At 42.3% G+C, this 14,310-nt stretch overlaps 1 protein-coding gene across 1 annotated transcript in view; it reads left to right on the forward strand.

Moving 5' to 3' along the window:
• LOC149305758 (sodium-dependent noradrenaline transporter-like) overlaps positions 1–13,993 on the forward strand; it is a 74,551-nt gene extending 60,558 nt beyond the window's left edge. The window contains exons 11-15 of the mRNA XM_089540780.1: positions 1,231–1,330; positions 8,591–8,691; positions 10,988–11,155; positions 12,854–12,925; positions 13,934–13,993. Coding sequence (XP_089396906.1) covers positions 1,231–1,330; positions 8,591–8,691; positions 10,988–11,155; positions 12,854–12,925; positions 13,934–13,957 — 465 coding nt within the window. The 3' untranslated portion in view covers positions 13,958–13,993. The remainder of the gene's footprint in view (positions 1–1,230; positions 1,331–8,590; positions 8,692–10,987; positions 11,156–12,853; positions 12,926–13,933) is intronic.
• The last annotated feature ends 317 nt before the right edge of the window (positions 13,994–14,310 follow it).

The raw sequence follows: 14,310 nt of genomic DNA on the forward strand, positions 1-14,310 counted from the left end.
GGTCACCTAGAGGGTTTCCATGGCTGACCAGGGATCCAATCCCTGGTCTCCAATTATTATTATTATTACTATTATTATTATTATTATTATTATTCCGCCCCTCTGTGCAACGCAAGTTGCGGCTTACAACATTAAAAGTACATTCCGTAACATAACCCAACCCCCCCTTTAAATACAATTAAACCATTTATAATTTAAAACATAATTAATTCTATAACAATAATAACAAATAAACAGTGACTGTGGACAAATCAAGGGGTCAATGATTTATGTTTTCTTTTGGTGGCCAGGCATCTATTCAGGAAAGGCCTGCTGGAAGAGATATAGGTGCGTTACAGACCACCTTTTTGGGTCAGCATGTACCCGGCCCTTTCCCCGCCGGATCGGGGCCTCAGCTGCCACAACGGCAGCCTCTGAGGCCCCAATCCGCCGCTTTCCAGGCCGCGGGGAAGCGGCAAAAGGCTGCTTCCCCGTGGCCAGGAAAGGGTTGTCCTTGGGGCTTCATGCAGCGGGGATGCTGAGAACACACGCTCCTGCCGCTTGGCCCCTTTCTGCTTTGTGTCGCTGCCGCAGTCGTCTGAAGGCTGTGCCAGCGACGCAAAGCTGGAAGGAGCTCCAAAATGGAGCTCCTTCCTGCTACGCAGAAAGGGCGCCCCAGGCGCCCTTGCGCGGCGCCGGGATGTCACTTCCACGCCGCCCCATTTGGAGGCAGCGCGGTGGTGACGTCTCCATGGCGGCGTCCATGTAGAATGGGCGCCGCCATTTTGTACGTCCCCAGGACGTACTAGGGTTAGGGCATCCGGAATGGATGCCCTTTCCTAACCCTAGTACGTCCTAGGGACATACTTTATGCCCGTCTGTAACAGGCCATAGTCTCCAGAGATATAGTCCAATGCTTGAACCACTATACCATTTCTTTAACCTTCCATTTTTTTAATTTGTTGATTATAAAGAATTATGTATGAGTATAATTTATATCTTCCTCCTCATTGCAAGATATTTGATTGTAGGCCAGGACAATCAAAAGTATTAAACAAAAGAGTCATTAGCCAAAAGTATTACTGTTCTCCTTAGTGTTGGATCAAGCCCTCCTTGTGCAAAAACTAGTCGTTTAGGTGCATAGGGAATTACGCAAATTAACATTCATTTACTGAGAGCTTTTGGTATTTGATGGCAGTCTGGAAATGTTGGGTCCTGCATCTTATTGGATGTTTCTTTATTGTTGCTTAGAGTGGAATCTATGTCCTTACTCTGCTCGACACTTTCGCCGCAGGAACGTCCATCTTGTTTGCTGTCCTAGTGGAAGCCATTGGCGTTTCTTGGTTTTATGGTGAGTTGGCAGATGGAAAAGAAGAATATCTCCATTGGTTTGTGATTGGAAACGGATCCAAAGCCATAACTGAAAATAACATTGCAATAGCACTGCGGGAAAGGAACTTAATCTCTGGTTTAAGTTACAATTATAAGTGCCCAGGATTGTCAATAGACACTCTGTTGGCCTCCTGCATTTCTAATTATTCTGGTTTTCCTTTTCTCTTGAACAAATGCCAACATGGCAATTAAAGAAAAACATCGATGTGGCATATTGTTGTTGATGTGTACCTTGAAGCCCATTTCTGACTTATGGCGACCCTAAGGCGAACCTATCTTGGGGTTTTCTTGGCAGGTTTCTTCAGAGGTGGTTTGCCATGACCATCCTCTGAGGCTGAGAGAGTATGACTTGCCCAAGGCAGGGTGACATATATGGGTTTCTGAATGGGAAAAGATTGGTTCTTCTTTTGAACCACTCATGAGCTACAATGTAGGAAAATATGCAATTAAAATATGCGTTCTTGTAACCTTTCTATCTTTATATTAATTGTACCTGACTGGAAAAAAGGAAGACACATTTCCAAGTGTTCAGTGGTTACTTAAACTTAATTGCTGTGGCAATTAAAATGGTGTCAACCTGGATTATTTTTGTAGTGCAGATGCACCCTGTAAAGGCAAATGTGTTTTTTTTCCTTCCCTGCAAAACAAAAGCCTTCCTGCCCTTAGGCAACCAGCACGAAGCTTCACCTTAACTGGAAAAATCAGCTCAGCTCTTGCGATTAGTTGTGATTCGACATCTTAAGGCACCCTTTTGCCCCCCATGCTCTCCATATGTCAATAGCCGGCAGACATAGCCACAGACTGGCCATGTAAAGGAGACAGTGAGATGAATGTTGCTTTCCCCCTCTTCCTCGCCACAGTCATAACACTGCTAGGCAGGCAGCCAAGTGCCTCTTTTCCTCCTTGCAAATGAAAATAAATGCACTCAGATAACCTGGGCTGGAAAAGCTTGTGCTGTATTTATTATAAGAGCCAAACACAGCAGGGCAACCTGGGGGAAATGGGTTCTTAATCACACATGCTCCTGCCAAGAAAGGAGCGAGGAAGCTTCCGACCTGCTCCCTTGAAGGCTGGGCGCATAGTATTAATTATGCCCTCAATTACAGTTTTCCCGTCTTCTTGTATACATGCTGGTGATTGCAGGGCATTGCATGCTTGGGCTGGGGCAGGTAATTTCCACTCCTCCTCTGCGCCGAAGCCATCCTTCAAACAGGACACAAACAGAATGAAGTCTTTAAAAAAAGGTTAACTCTTCCGTTCTAGATGGCTTTCCTAAATCCTAATTCGAAAAAGTTATGATGATTTCCAGAATTCTCTAGCTTATATGAGCACTTTTATCAGCTGTACAGAGAGCCAGTGTGGCATAGTGGCTTGAATGTAGTCATTTCTCTGAAGATGCCAGCCACAGATGCTGGCGAAACATGGCCACATAGCCCAAAAAACCCACAAAAAGCTATGGATGCCGGCCACGAAAGCTTTCGACTTCACATTAGTCATTGGACTGTTTGGATTGTTGGACATGTTGGACTACGACTCTGGAGAGTAGGGTTGGATTCCCCCCTGGACCATAAAACCCACTGGGCAAGTCGCACACTCTCAGTCTCAAGGGAAGGCAGCAGCAAACCTCCCCTGAACAAATCTTGCCAAGAATACCCCATGATACATTGCGACTCCCAGAATTCTGCACCTTATACGACCCACTTTTATAAGCTTTATAATAGAGAGCCAGCGTGGCATAGTGGACTGAGTGCTGGACTATGACTGAAGACCAGGGTTCAGTTCTCTGCTAGACCATGAAACCTTGGTGACCTTGAGCAAGTCACACTTTCTCACTTTCTAGAGAGGCTCAAATGACCTCCTCCTTCCTATTCTGATAGGCATGTGCTGCATAGTGGTTTGAGTGTTGAACTACAACTCTGGAGACCAGGCTTCAATTCCTTGCTGGACCATGAAACCCATGGGGTGACCTTGAGCAAGTCCCATGCTCTCAGCCTCAGGAGAAGGCAATGGCAAACCTCTTCTGAACAAATCTTGCCAAGAAAGCCCCATGATGGAGTCTACCTTAGGAGACGACTTTAAGGCGCACCACTGCAACAATAAGCTTTATCTGTTTCAGAGGGACCTGAAAGTGCCATCTGCACTACAACACAGATCTGTGATCTGTGGTGAGGCTAAAGACCACAAGGTCAGAGTGCTGGAGTTTACGGCTGTAAACCTATTCAAGATAAGCACCTAAGGCATAAGACAAGAAAAGTGTATTTTGTACATGCAAGAGTTTTTTTTTTTGGGGGGGGTGCAAAATGTTATTTTGCACAAACAGCTATTGGCAGGAAAATTAATAACAAAGTTCTTGCAAACAATTTTGTTTTCATTTTAAGAGGTGTCCATATGCAATTGGTCTAGCAGTTTACCAGTTTTGCAGTGGGTGCTATCTTTTCCTTGAGAGTGTCAGTGTATTGAAATAGCTTTTCTCACAGAGGGCAAAAACATCTCTGAGTGTACTTTACATCCCTAGTGGATAATTCGGGGGATCCATTGCTGGAAGGAATGGGGGCTAGAAATAGGCAAAGAAATGAAATAATTTAAGAACCATTTATTTTAGAAATGACCAGCTCCTGAGGCACACTCTCACACTACACTATTATAATGCTACGATTCCACTTTAGCTGGCATAGTTCCACTCTGTGGTGCCCTGGGATTTTCAGTTTTAGGAGGGTTACTTAGAAGTCTCAGCTGGAGAGTTATAGTGCCTCCCCAACCTACAAATACCAGGATGCTGTAGGATGCAGCCATGATGGTCAAAGTGGAATCATAGCAAAATAATTGTGCACTGTCAAAGGCGCTCTTGAGAGAAGCAAAGGGAGCAAGAATTGCTTTATTGATGTGGATCAATCCAACTCCCGAGACTTTTGGAGTATGGCTAGCTATTCTGAGGACTGTCATGATCAGCACTGAAAGTTCAGATTTTGCCACCACATCTCTGACAGCAACCACTGAAGTCGAACTGCATCCATGAACCCAAGAAGCTCTTTAAGCAAAAGCAAGTTCCATGACGGGATCCACAGCCATTCATCATTTTCTCATTAAACTGAATAACTCGCTTTTGTTGAGTAACATGTTGACGTCCATTTATTTTGCTTGTTTGCTTGTTTTAAAAGACACTTGTTAGTTGCTTTTTGGCTGATGCTCTGACAACAGCTGCCAAAAAGTTTGAAAGGAATATAAGCAGATCCACATGCTTGGCCCAGAGAAGAAATCATTACGAGAATGTAGGATTGCCATCTTCAAGTATTGGAAGGGCCTGTCACATAAAAATATGTTTTCTGTTGCGCTGGAGCAAAGGATCCAAATGACCCGGGGTCTTTTCTCATTCTGCAATTATAGGGCTATGATTCCACTTTAACTGCCATGGCACTATCCTATAAAATCCTGGGATTGGCAGTTTAGGGAAAGGCATTTAGAATTCACAGCCAGAGAACTCTAGTGCCTGCCCAAGCTACAAAACCCAGATTTCATCAGCTGAAGTGGATTCATTGTGATATAATTGTGTAAAATGAAAGGCCCAGGTTCAAGTCAAAAGGGGGGAAATTACTTAATTATTTTTTGGGGGCGAGAAGGAATCATTTTTCCCCAAATGCCCCCAAACATCTTCTCAGAGCATGGGGACATAATTTTTTGCCATGTTTCTCATGAGGCTGAGGATAGGCCTTTTTGAACATCAGGATCAACAACAAAGGAGAGTTCAAATTGGCAAAAATGTCCCCAAATCTCCTAGAGGACATTTGTTGCTGGAAAAAGGTAGCCATATATATATGTATGTATGTGTGTACACACACACACACACACACACACACACGTACTTTTTTGTGCCCAAATGCCCAGATTTGGGTGCATTTTTACCAGTTTTGACTTGGGCAAGTGACAAGCTCTCAGCCTCAGGGGAAGGCAATGGCAAACCATCTCTGAACAGATCTTTCTAAGAAAACCCCATATAGGGTTAGAACAGCGGTTCTCAACCTGTGGGTCATGACCCCTTTGGGGGTTGAACAACTCTTTCACAGGAGCCGCCTAAGACCATAGGAAAACACATATTTCCTATGGTCTTAGGAACCGAGACACCGCAATGTTATGGTTGGGGGTCACCACAACATGAGGAACTGTATTATAGGGTTGCAGCATTAGGAAGGTTGAGAACCACTGGGTTAGAAGAAACTGGAAGGCAAACAACAACTATATCACACACACACAGAGCAAAACAGTCCTGGGGAGCTACACATGGTCCACAGGCCATACTTTACCCACTCCTATTCTAAGATAACCATGCAGAGAACCCAATTTCCCAATTTCTAAGAGTCTGAAGTCAAAGGGTCTTTTTATGAAACCAAGGAAAGAAATAGCAAGACTCATAGAGAAGAATGTTTTGCAACAGAGAAAGCCTCTTTTTAACGAATCTCTTAATCTCAGGTGTCCAAGACTAGGCTTCAACCAGATCATTTTAATGCATGAGAGAATTACTGGTGAAGGTGCTCCATGAAATACTTTGACGACAGCCATTCCAGCTGTTTCTATTTGGTCTCTTATCTTCATAGCTCTGACTAGAATTCTCTCTAGCTTTCTGGTGCCCTTGTAGAACCAATAGCATCAAAAGTGAAAATGTTCCTTAGTATTACAGTGTGAAGGCCTTCCTAGCTTGGGAAGATTACTTTTTGGGGACTACACCTGCCAGAATGCTGATGAGGATTCTGCAAGTTCTAATCCAAAATAACTTTTCCAAATCCCCTTTCTCAAAATTTTGGTCAGGTCTTTTCTTCAATGGTTCGACGTGACCATTTCTCCATTTGATACTACAATCCTGTTTCTCCATCGCATGCCTTGTTTTGGTCACAAGGCTTCTTCAGTGACCTTTCAATTCTATTGCCAAGGACTTCTTAGGTACTTTGGCAACTTAGAAGGAACATTGAGGATACCATTATGCAAACAGTATGAAGCCAATTGAAACGCTCTTTCTTTCTTTCCCTCTCCAGAGAAAAGAATAGACACGCAGCTTGTGAACTGTTTGGACTCGTGAAATTAATTCTGCTTGGAGTGCATAATTTCAAACTGGCTAGTGCATCCCTGAGGAAGTCAACATTAATCAATAACTTTTGTAAAAACTGCTTTTCTTCTTCACGTTTTTCATTTACTCATGCATTCTCCAGATGTTCTTTCCCTTTACTTCATCCATCTCTTGTCATCACTATGCTTAGGCTACATAAGGCCGCATTTCCCCCAGAGTCAAAATAAGGTCAACTTATACTTTCCATTTAATCAGCAGGTTATCACATTTTTGTTCATCCTCCCTACCCAAAGGAGGACCATTCTGATTCCAAGGGTGTGCTGTGCGATCTTGGAAAAACCTTAAGCCTAACATCACAAAGCGATCTTTACTTCCTCTTGTTATGTACATTCAAGTTGATTCTGACTTATGATGACCCTAACATAGGGTTTTCTTGGCAAGGTTTATTCAGGTGTTGTTGCCTTCCTCTGAGGCTAAGAGATTTGCCCAAGGCCACTCAGTAGGTTTCCATGGCTAAGCAGGATTGACCCTTGGCCTTCCAAAATCCTAGTCCAACACTTCAACCACTACACTGTAGATGGAGTGAGCATGTTTTCTGCTGCTCCAGGTAACAGAACGCAAACCAATGGATTCAAATTACAAGAAAAGAGATTCCACCTAAACATTAGGAAGAGCTTGACTGTAAAAGCTGTTCAACAAAGGAATCAATTGCCTCATAGTGGTGGACTTTCCATCTTTGAAGGTCTTTAAACAGAAGTTGGATGTGCATCCTTCAGGAGTGCTTTAGTTGTGTGGCCCTTGAGGCCCCATCTAGTGCTACAGTTCTTTGATTCTGTTATCCTGAATTTGTGGGCAGATTTGGCATGTTTTGAGCTATTTGGGGGTAAAATAATTCCCCAAAGAGCCTGAAAAAATAATTTGGGGGTGGAAGATTTGGAGGTATCTGAAGGGACATTTGAGAAGCAGTAGTTGGACTCAAGGGCCACATGTGGCACATGGGTCATACTTTTTGCACCCCTGTTTTATATCATTGTGTGTGTTGTGTGCCTGCAAGTCATTTTGGACTTATGATGGCCCTAAGGTGAACCTATCATGGTATTTCCTTGGCAAGTTTCTTCAGAGGGTGCTTCCCATTGCCATCTTCTTAGGCTGAGGCAGTATGACTTTCCCAAGGTCACCTAGTGGTTTTATATGGCCAATCCAGGATTTGAATCCTGGTCTCCAGAGTTATATCTCAAAGCTCAAGCCACTACACCATGCTGGCTCTATCTATATTATTACATGAGTGTAAATATTGGTATCAAATGAGACTACACCATTTCTCTTTGAGTTTGCAGGTCCAGGAATATATGTGTGTGTGTGTGTGTGTGTGTGTGTCCATTTCTTAATGCAAGGGATTCTGTCCTGCTAGGATTTAACAGGCTCTTTAGCATAGTTTTATTCTGGGTTTGGGACGCATAACTGACTCTCTCTGCAGTTATCTGTGTTTTATTTGCTTCTTAGAATTTCCTCTGGCTTAACTGCCACCAGTTCTTTTTCTTTTCCCTCTGCGCTCACATTCCTACCTCTTTCCATGAATGAATAAAAGAAGAGAGGATTTCCAACTCACCTGTCTCAGCAGTTAACCATGTTCCTTTTCATGGCCACATTGTGACCCATTGCTCTATAAAACATGATTTTGTTATGGCTGCAGGTAATGTTCCAACTGATCACTAGTTAAATCTGGCATGGCACCTATCGTCTTCTGAGTTAATCTAACTCTTTCCCTCCCCGGCCTCCCATTCCCTCCCTCCAGTTGCTTTAGTGACCCTCGGGAATTACTGTTTAGCTCAAAGGCTCACTTGACATTTTAGCATCAACCAAAACAATTTCTTTATACTAAAATATATTTGTTAATCACCATTGAGCTGCACTTAGGAGAACTGGTGTGAAAAAGACAATTGTGAATGGTTTTAAGATGGTAGCAAACTGGGCATCGACAGTATTTCATGTCTCCAAAAAGAACAACCGTCTTGCTGATGTTTCCACCAAGTGTGACTACCGTTGACAACCAATTTACCACTATTTCTTGGTATATGCCAAAAGTATAATAATATCCAATGTTGTCAAATTGAGCTGCATGTTTTGCAATATGCTTTTTAAATATTTCTGGTCAATCTTCAGGTGTGGACAGATTCAGTGACGATATCCAACGAATGATGGGTTTCAGGCCAGGCCTCTACTGGAGATTGTGTTGGAAATTTGTGAGTCCAGCCTTTTTGTTGGTAAGCACTTCTGTTGTTTCAGTAGAAAAGTTAGAACTTGAATATCTGTTTCTGGTAGCTTATGCTTCCCTGCCTTTTGGGGTACAGCCCAAAGCCATGGAACTAATCCACATCTTTGGATTCAGTTCACATAGATCTGTTCCAGTCTTTTCTGCACTCATACTTGCTGTACTGGATGTCTGGAGAAAATTACCAGGACGTTTTACTTTAGTTTTGCTCCTTTATTGTTTTACTTCATGTGTTGTTCATCACTACAATTTACCAGTTTTCCTTTGGCACATCTGATGGGAACTAGGAATCCAGAAAGGTGGACCACAGCTGGTTTTGTTTTCTATGGTCTAAATGGTCTAACAATACCACATGATTAGAACTGGCAAGAAATGCCTTTGGATTTTGAGTGGGGGGGGGGGGTAAAGTGGCTTTTAAAAAACAGTTCCAAGCAGAAACATTTTCCATATGTCAAAATGTTTAATTGCTACTAAGAGATTTAAAAGGGTTTCATACATTCAGTGCCTGAGTATTTCGTTTTTAAAAAAATATGTAATAGATATCTCCCCCACTGCAATAGTCAAGATGCTGAAGTTTTCGTTTAGCCACAGTCTTTATGGAACATTAGATGAAAGTTCTTGACAGCACAAGAAATCAAAAACCCATATCTACAGGAGAACAAACCCCCATCACTAGCACTGACTGCTGCCCAGTAAGTCAGAACTGGAGTTGGGGAAGATTATGCCAGAAGATGCTCCTTAGTTAAGTATGCTTAACAGTCTCTGGTAAATGGAATCAGGAAGGCATCATTCAAAAAGTAACGCTGCTTGGGGGGGGGGGGCGTTGTGCACAAAAAGAGGGACTTCTGTATCTATGATTCTGTGACTGAATTATGTTTTATGTTAGTTTCTGAAGAACATGTTGTTGATGGCTGAGCTCACATCTCCAAAATGTATGTGGAGAGATCTTATAGCACCTTTGAGACTAACTGAAAGAGGGAAATTGGCAGCAGGAGCTTCCCTAGACTTCAGTCTACTTCCTCAGATGCATTTGGTCCAAAATGTATTAGCCAGGTCTCATAAAGGGGCTGTTGTGAGATATAGAAGTCCCTCTCTTTGTGTGTGTGTGTGTGTGTGTGTGTGCGTGCGTGTGTGCGCGTAATGGCCAAGATCAGCTGAAAATTATGACAACATAACATAGTGTCCAGTGCACTCAGATGTTTGGGTATGGCCCATTGTTTTTCCTTTTTTTCTGGTGGCAGACATTGTTCCTATGCTCCTTTCAGTTGCCCACCATGACTGGTATGTTTTAAATTAGAATATGCACATTTTATGCTAACCTATTTTGGTGGTGCATTTCAGTTTGGGGGCAAAGTGTAAATGGCTATCCTTATGTCTCCTTCAGAACAGTCCTCTGCAAATGAAGTCACTTGCTGTAGTATAAGCTGATCACTAGCTTCACTTTTTATCATGCTAAGACTCGGGAGGGGTGTTGTTCCAAATTCAGAGCGCTGCCGGGGGGAAACTGTCACTTCTTGCTGAAGCCTTGTCTTTAACATCTAATACCTTTAATTCAATATCTGAGTGGCAGGAGTAATAGCTGACATTATAGGCAAATCAAAACTGTTTGGGGCCTTTCTTTGTGGCAAGATTTAACTTGACACTCAGTATTAAACAACTAGGTGCTTATTCAGCTTGATCCCTTGTCTGACACATAGCTATTTGCGCTCGTGCTTTGCTTTTTAATAGCCAAGGATTCCATGGCTAAAGCACAAATGTGCAGTGCAGTTAACAGAAGCTACTCGAATTTTGGAATAAGAGAATTGATCAGAATTTTAGGATTTGATACAGATCCCAAAATACAATGCAAAAAAATAGTCTAACTCTTTACATAGTTGTCTGCATATTGCTCCTCCAATATGTAGATGGAAATCAAGCAGAGTTCTGAATCATGGCCAACAATCTGAAAACTAAATCTAAAAGTTGGAGGTTGGTTAAAGCAGAGATGGGAAGCATGTGGCCCTTCAAATGTTGTAGGACTTTAGCTCCCAGCAGTCTTAGCCAGCATAACTCAATATGAGACATCCCGGGAGTTACGTCCAACAACATCTGGAGGGATGCATGATTCATACCACTGATCCAAAAATACTTTGTGGTAAGTTAAATGTAAGGCCCATAAACATCTCGAAATGGTTTGCATGCAACAGCCAATTTTGATATGAAAAGTTTTTTCTTTCTTTCCAGTTTGGAAGAGATTTATATTTCAACAAAAACTGAAATGTATCTTCTTCTCCTTCTTTCCCCCGTAGTTTGTGGTGATAGTCAGTGTTACAACTTTCAAACCTCTGACCTACGATGAGTATGTCTTCCCACTTTGGGCCAATTCTGTTGGATGGGGTATAGCATCATCTTCAATGATCCTTGTGCCTGTATGCATCCTCTATAAATTACTGAAAGCACAGGGGACCTTTAAACAAGTGAGTTTAAAACAATGAAATGTCATGGAAATGTTCTTTGTGAAATGAAAATCGCCGGTGTTAAGCTACGAGTTTGCTTTCCTTAATTCCACAAATGCTTTACGGAGAGGTGACCTTTTGGAAACAGCTTTTAAGTAATTTGCCGTTTCCAGGGAGGATTTAGAACTCTTCTTTGCTTCCTGTCCTGGACATTTGAAGCTAAAGCACCCCAGAATCTGATCTATTATGGCACAACCTAGATAGAAGCAGAAGACCTACCATTGGTTTTCCCACTCCAGTATCTTTGTCTTTAGTTCAGAGCAGCTGTGGCAGCTGCTTTCATCCTACTCTGAATTCAAGAAGTGGCATGGGATCATCTGCCCCACAGATTGACTGATCTGCCATTACAATGCCAAATGCTTATCATATTGGGTTTTGAAATACTTTCAGAAAGACAAGCGCAGAGAAGCCACCCTGTTCTCCCATTTTAGAGAACCTTGGTTTCTATGGTGAAAAAGCCCACCCCATTATTCTGCATTACAATTGTGCTGTGCTCTCCTTCCAATTACCATCTCCAAACTGTGCAGGTTTAAGTTTTGTGATCATATTAATTTTCCTGTCACTTGCTATTGGAAGGCTTGTTCTCTGCACTGTCAAGAAATCCACAGTATGATGAGTTAAGACAAAATTGTCTCCCTTTTCGATGTGTCCTCAGCCTTTCGCTAACATAGCATGCAGGCATGGCTTTTGGTTTTCCACACTGAACATCTAACACTGGTAAACAGGATCAGAATGAGCTGCCACTTGCCACCAAACTGACTATCCATGATTGCATCCTTTGGTAGAGCAGCTGCAATGATGACATGAAATGGTCACTCTCTGGGCATGTCTACATGGGTCATTCACATCAGTTTCCCTCTGCCCTCACCTTGCTTTATCCACACAATACAGAGCCAAAACCCTGATTTGACTGTGGACAGGTCTACATGAAAGAAGGCCGATTATGCATAGAAGCTGTGCCATCTCTCCCTTAAATTGGTTTTTAAAAAATCACTATTAGCAATGCATTTTTGAAGCAATATTGGTTGGCTGTTTATACATGCATCCCACTGTGCCATTTGGTAGAGCCACTGTGCCCTTGCTGGCATGTATCACTCTCTCGAAGATCACAATGTGATCAAATCCCTACTGGGCTATGGAAACCTTGGGCAAGTCAGACTTTCCCTGCTGCAGAGGAAAGCAAAGGCAAACCCCCTCTGAACAAATCATGCCAAGGAAAGATTGTGATAGGGTTGCCTAAGGTCACCATAAGTCTGAAAAGACTTGAAAGCACACAGCAGCAATGACTAACAGCAACATCTTGGGCTTTTGTTTTTAAAATAATGTTTCAGCATCTGCTCATAATGGCCCAGAGCTTCCCCGAGTTCATTCCTGAAACATCTTTTCCAAAAATGGATCTGCAGCCTAGTTTTGAGGCCTTTTGCTTCCCATCTTTATAGGAAAGGGATGAGTCTTTCAAAGAAGGAAATTCCAGAGGATAAGCTTTACCTAATGATTTAACTCAACCCAATGGAGAATTACACATATGCCAAAAGTTTCAAATACTGCAATAAAGTTGATCCACAAACAGATATTGGCCAAAGAGTTCCTTCCTTCATTCATGCACAAATAAAGATTTCCATAAAAAATGACTTTGTCTTCTCCCCATGTTGTCTTTAGAAACTAGCCTACTGCATCACACCTGAGAATGAACACCATCTTGTAGCACAAGGGAACGTGAGACAGTTTAAGGTGATTATTCTTTTCATTCCTTGCTTACAAACCTATAAAGAGATTTGTGTAACCATTCAGTTTTCAGCCATGTTGTGAGGGTTTTATTTTGAAGGAAGCATAGAAAACGAGTTGCACTGGATCAAAACAAATACCTATCTAGCCCAACATATTGTTCTCAAAATGACCATCCTAATGAGAAGCCCATAGGCAGGCCGTGCTTGTGTCTCCCTGCTGTGGGCACTGAAAAACCTGCTCCCCTTTAAAAATGGAAGAAATATATAGCTATCATGGAAGAAAACTGTTGACAGCTTTGTCATTCTGTGAATTTGTCTAATCCCCATTTAAAGCCATCCAGGTCAGTGACAATCATGGCATTTAAGAATGGATTTATTCATTGCCTGAAAGACGAGCATTCATAGTACAATTGGCCCTCCGTTTTTGTGGGGGAGCCATTCTGGAAACACCCCCCCCCCAAAAAAAACCAAACAAACAGAGGCTCGTGCATATTCAAGCCCCATAGGCTTGAATGGGGTTCCCCCATTACAAACAGTGGAGGTCGCTGTTCTGCAGATTTTCAGGTCACGGATCTAAGATCGGCAAGTTAGGAGGGGTGACTCTATTCATAGTATTCAACATTCATTTGATGTCCAAATTCTGTGCCTATTTTTACAAATGGAGTAAGAGTAGAGGTGGTTATTGTTGTTATGGGCCAGTTTTCTACATCAGTATCCAACAGACCTCCCCAAACTTGATGAAAATGTCATTCACCCATGCTCTGAGAAAGGAGGTCCGTTCTGCTGGTGATCAGAGCACAAGTGAATGATATTTCTCTCATGTTTTCAGGGGACATTGGACCAGGAAAGATTACTAAGTAGCTGATAGAGAATACTGGCCACCAACATCATAACCATCACCATCATTTTCAATTGTACCCTGCATGCTTGTCACTATACCAGAGGTATTCATTTTGAGAACGCCAGTATAATTTAATGGTTTTTTTCAACCAATTCTTTTTCTCCCTTGCAGCTCCAACACTGGCTATCTATATGATGACAGAAATATCCAAAGAAAAGTCAGTATATTATAAAGCTGTATTGGGAATACCTGAGAAATCACCATCAACGTTCTCAACCATGTCTGGTCCTAGTTGGCTGGCTGGCTGGCAGGCAAGGAAGATCATCTCCAGATTACTGTAGGTGACAATTCACCTTCCACTCTCTGGGTCCTGGCCATCTAAATTTTCCTCAAATGAGTTTCTCAAATGGCTTGTACTGTTCTTTTTTATTTATTTATTTTTTAATTTATTTGAATGTGGTGATCAGCATGTGCTGACTTTGATCCTGACCAAAAAAGAGTTGTCTTTGCTGGTGACAGAAGCAAAGACGGGAGGATAATAATCAACT

This window comes from Sceloporus occidentalis, unplaced genomic scaffold (genome assembly GCF_023333645.1).
Source record: "Sceloporus occidentalis isolate IW3139 unplaced genomic scaffold, rSceOcc1.0.p SCAF_10, whole genome shotgun sequence".
In the NCBI taxonomy this organism is placed as follows: Eukaryota; Metazoa; Chordata; class Lepidosauria; order Squamata; family Phrynosomatidae; genus Sceloporus; species Sceloporus occidentalis.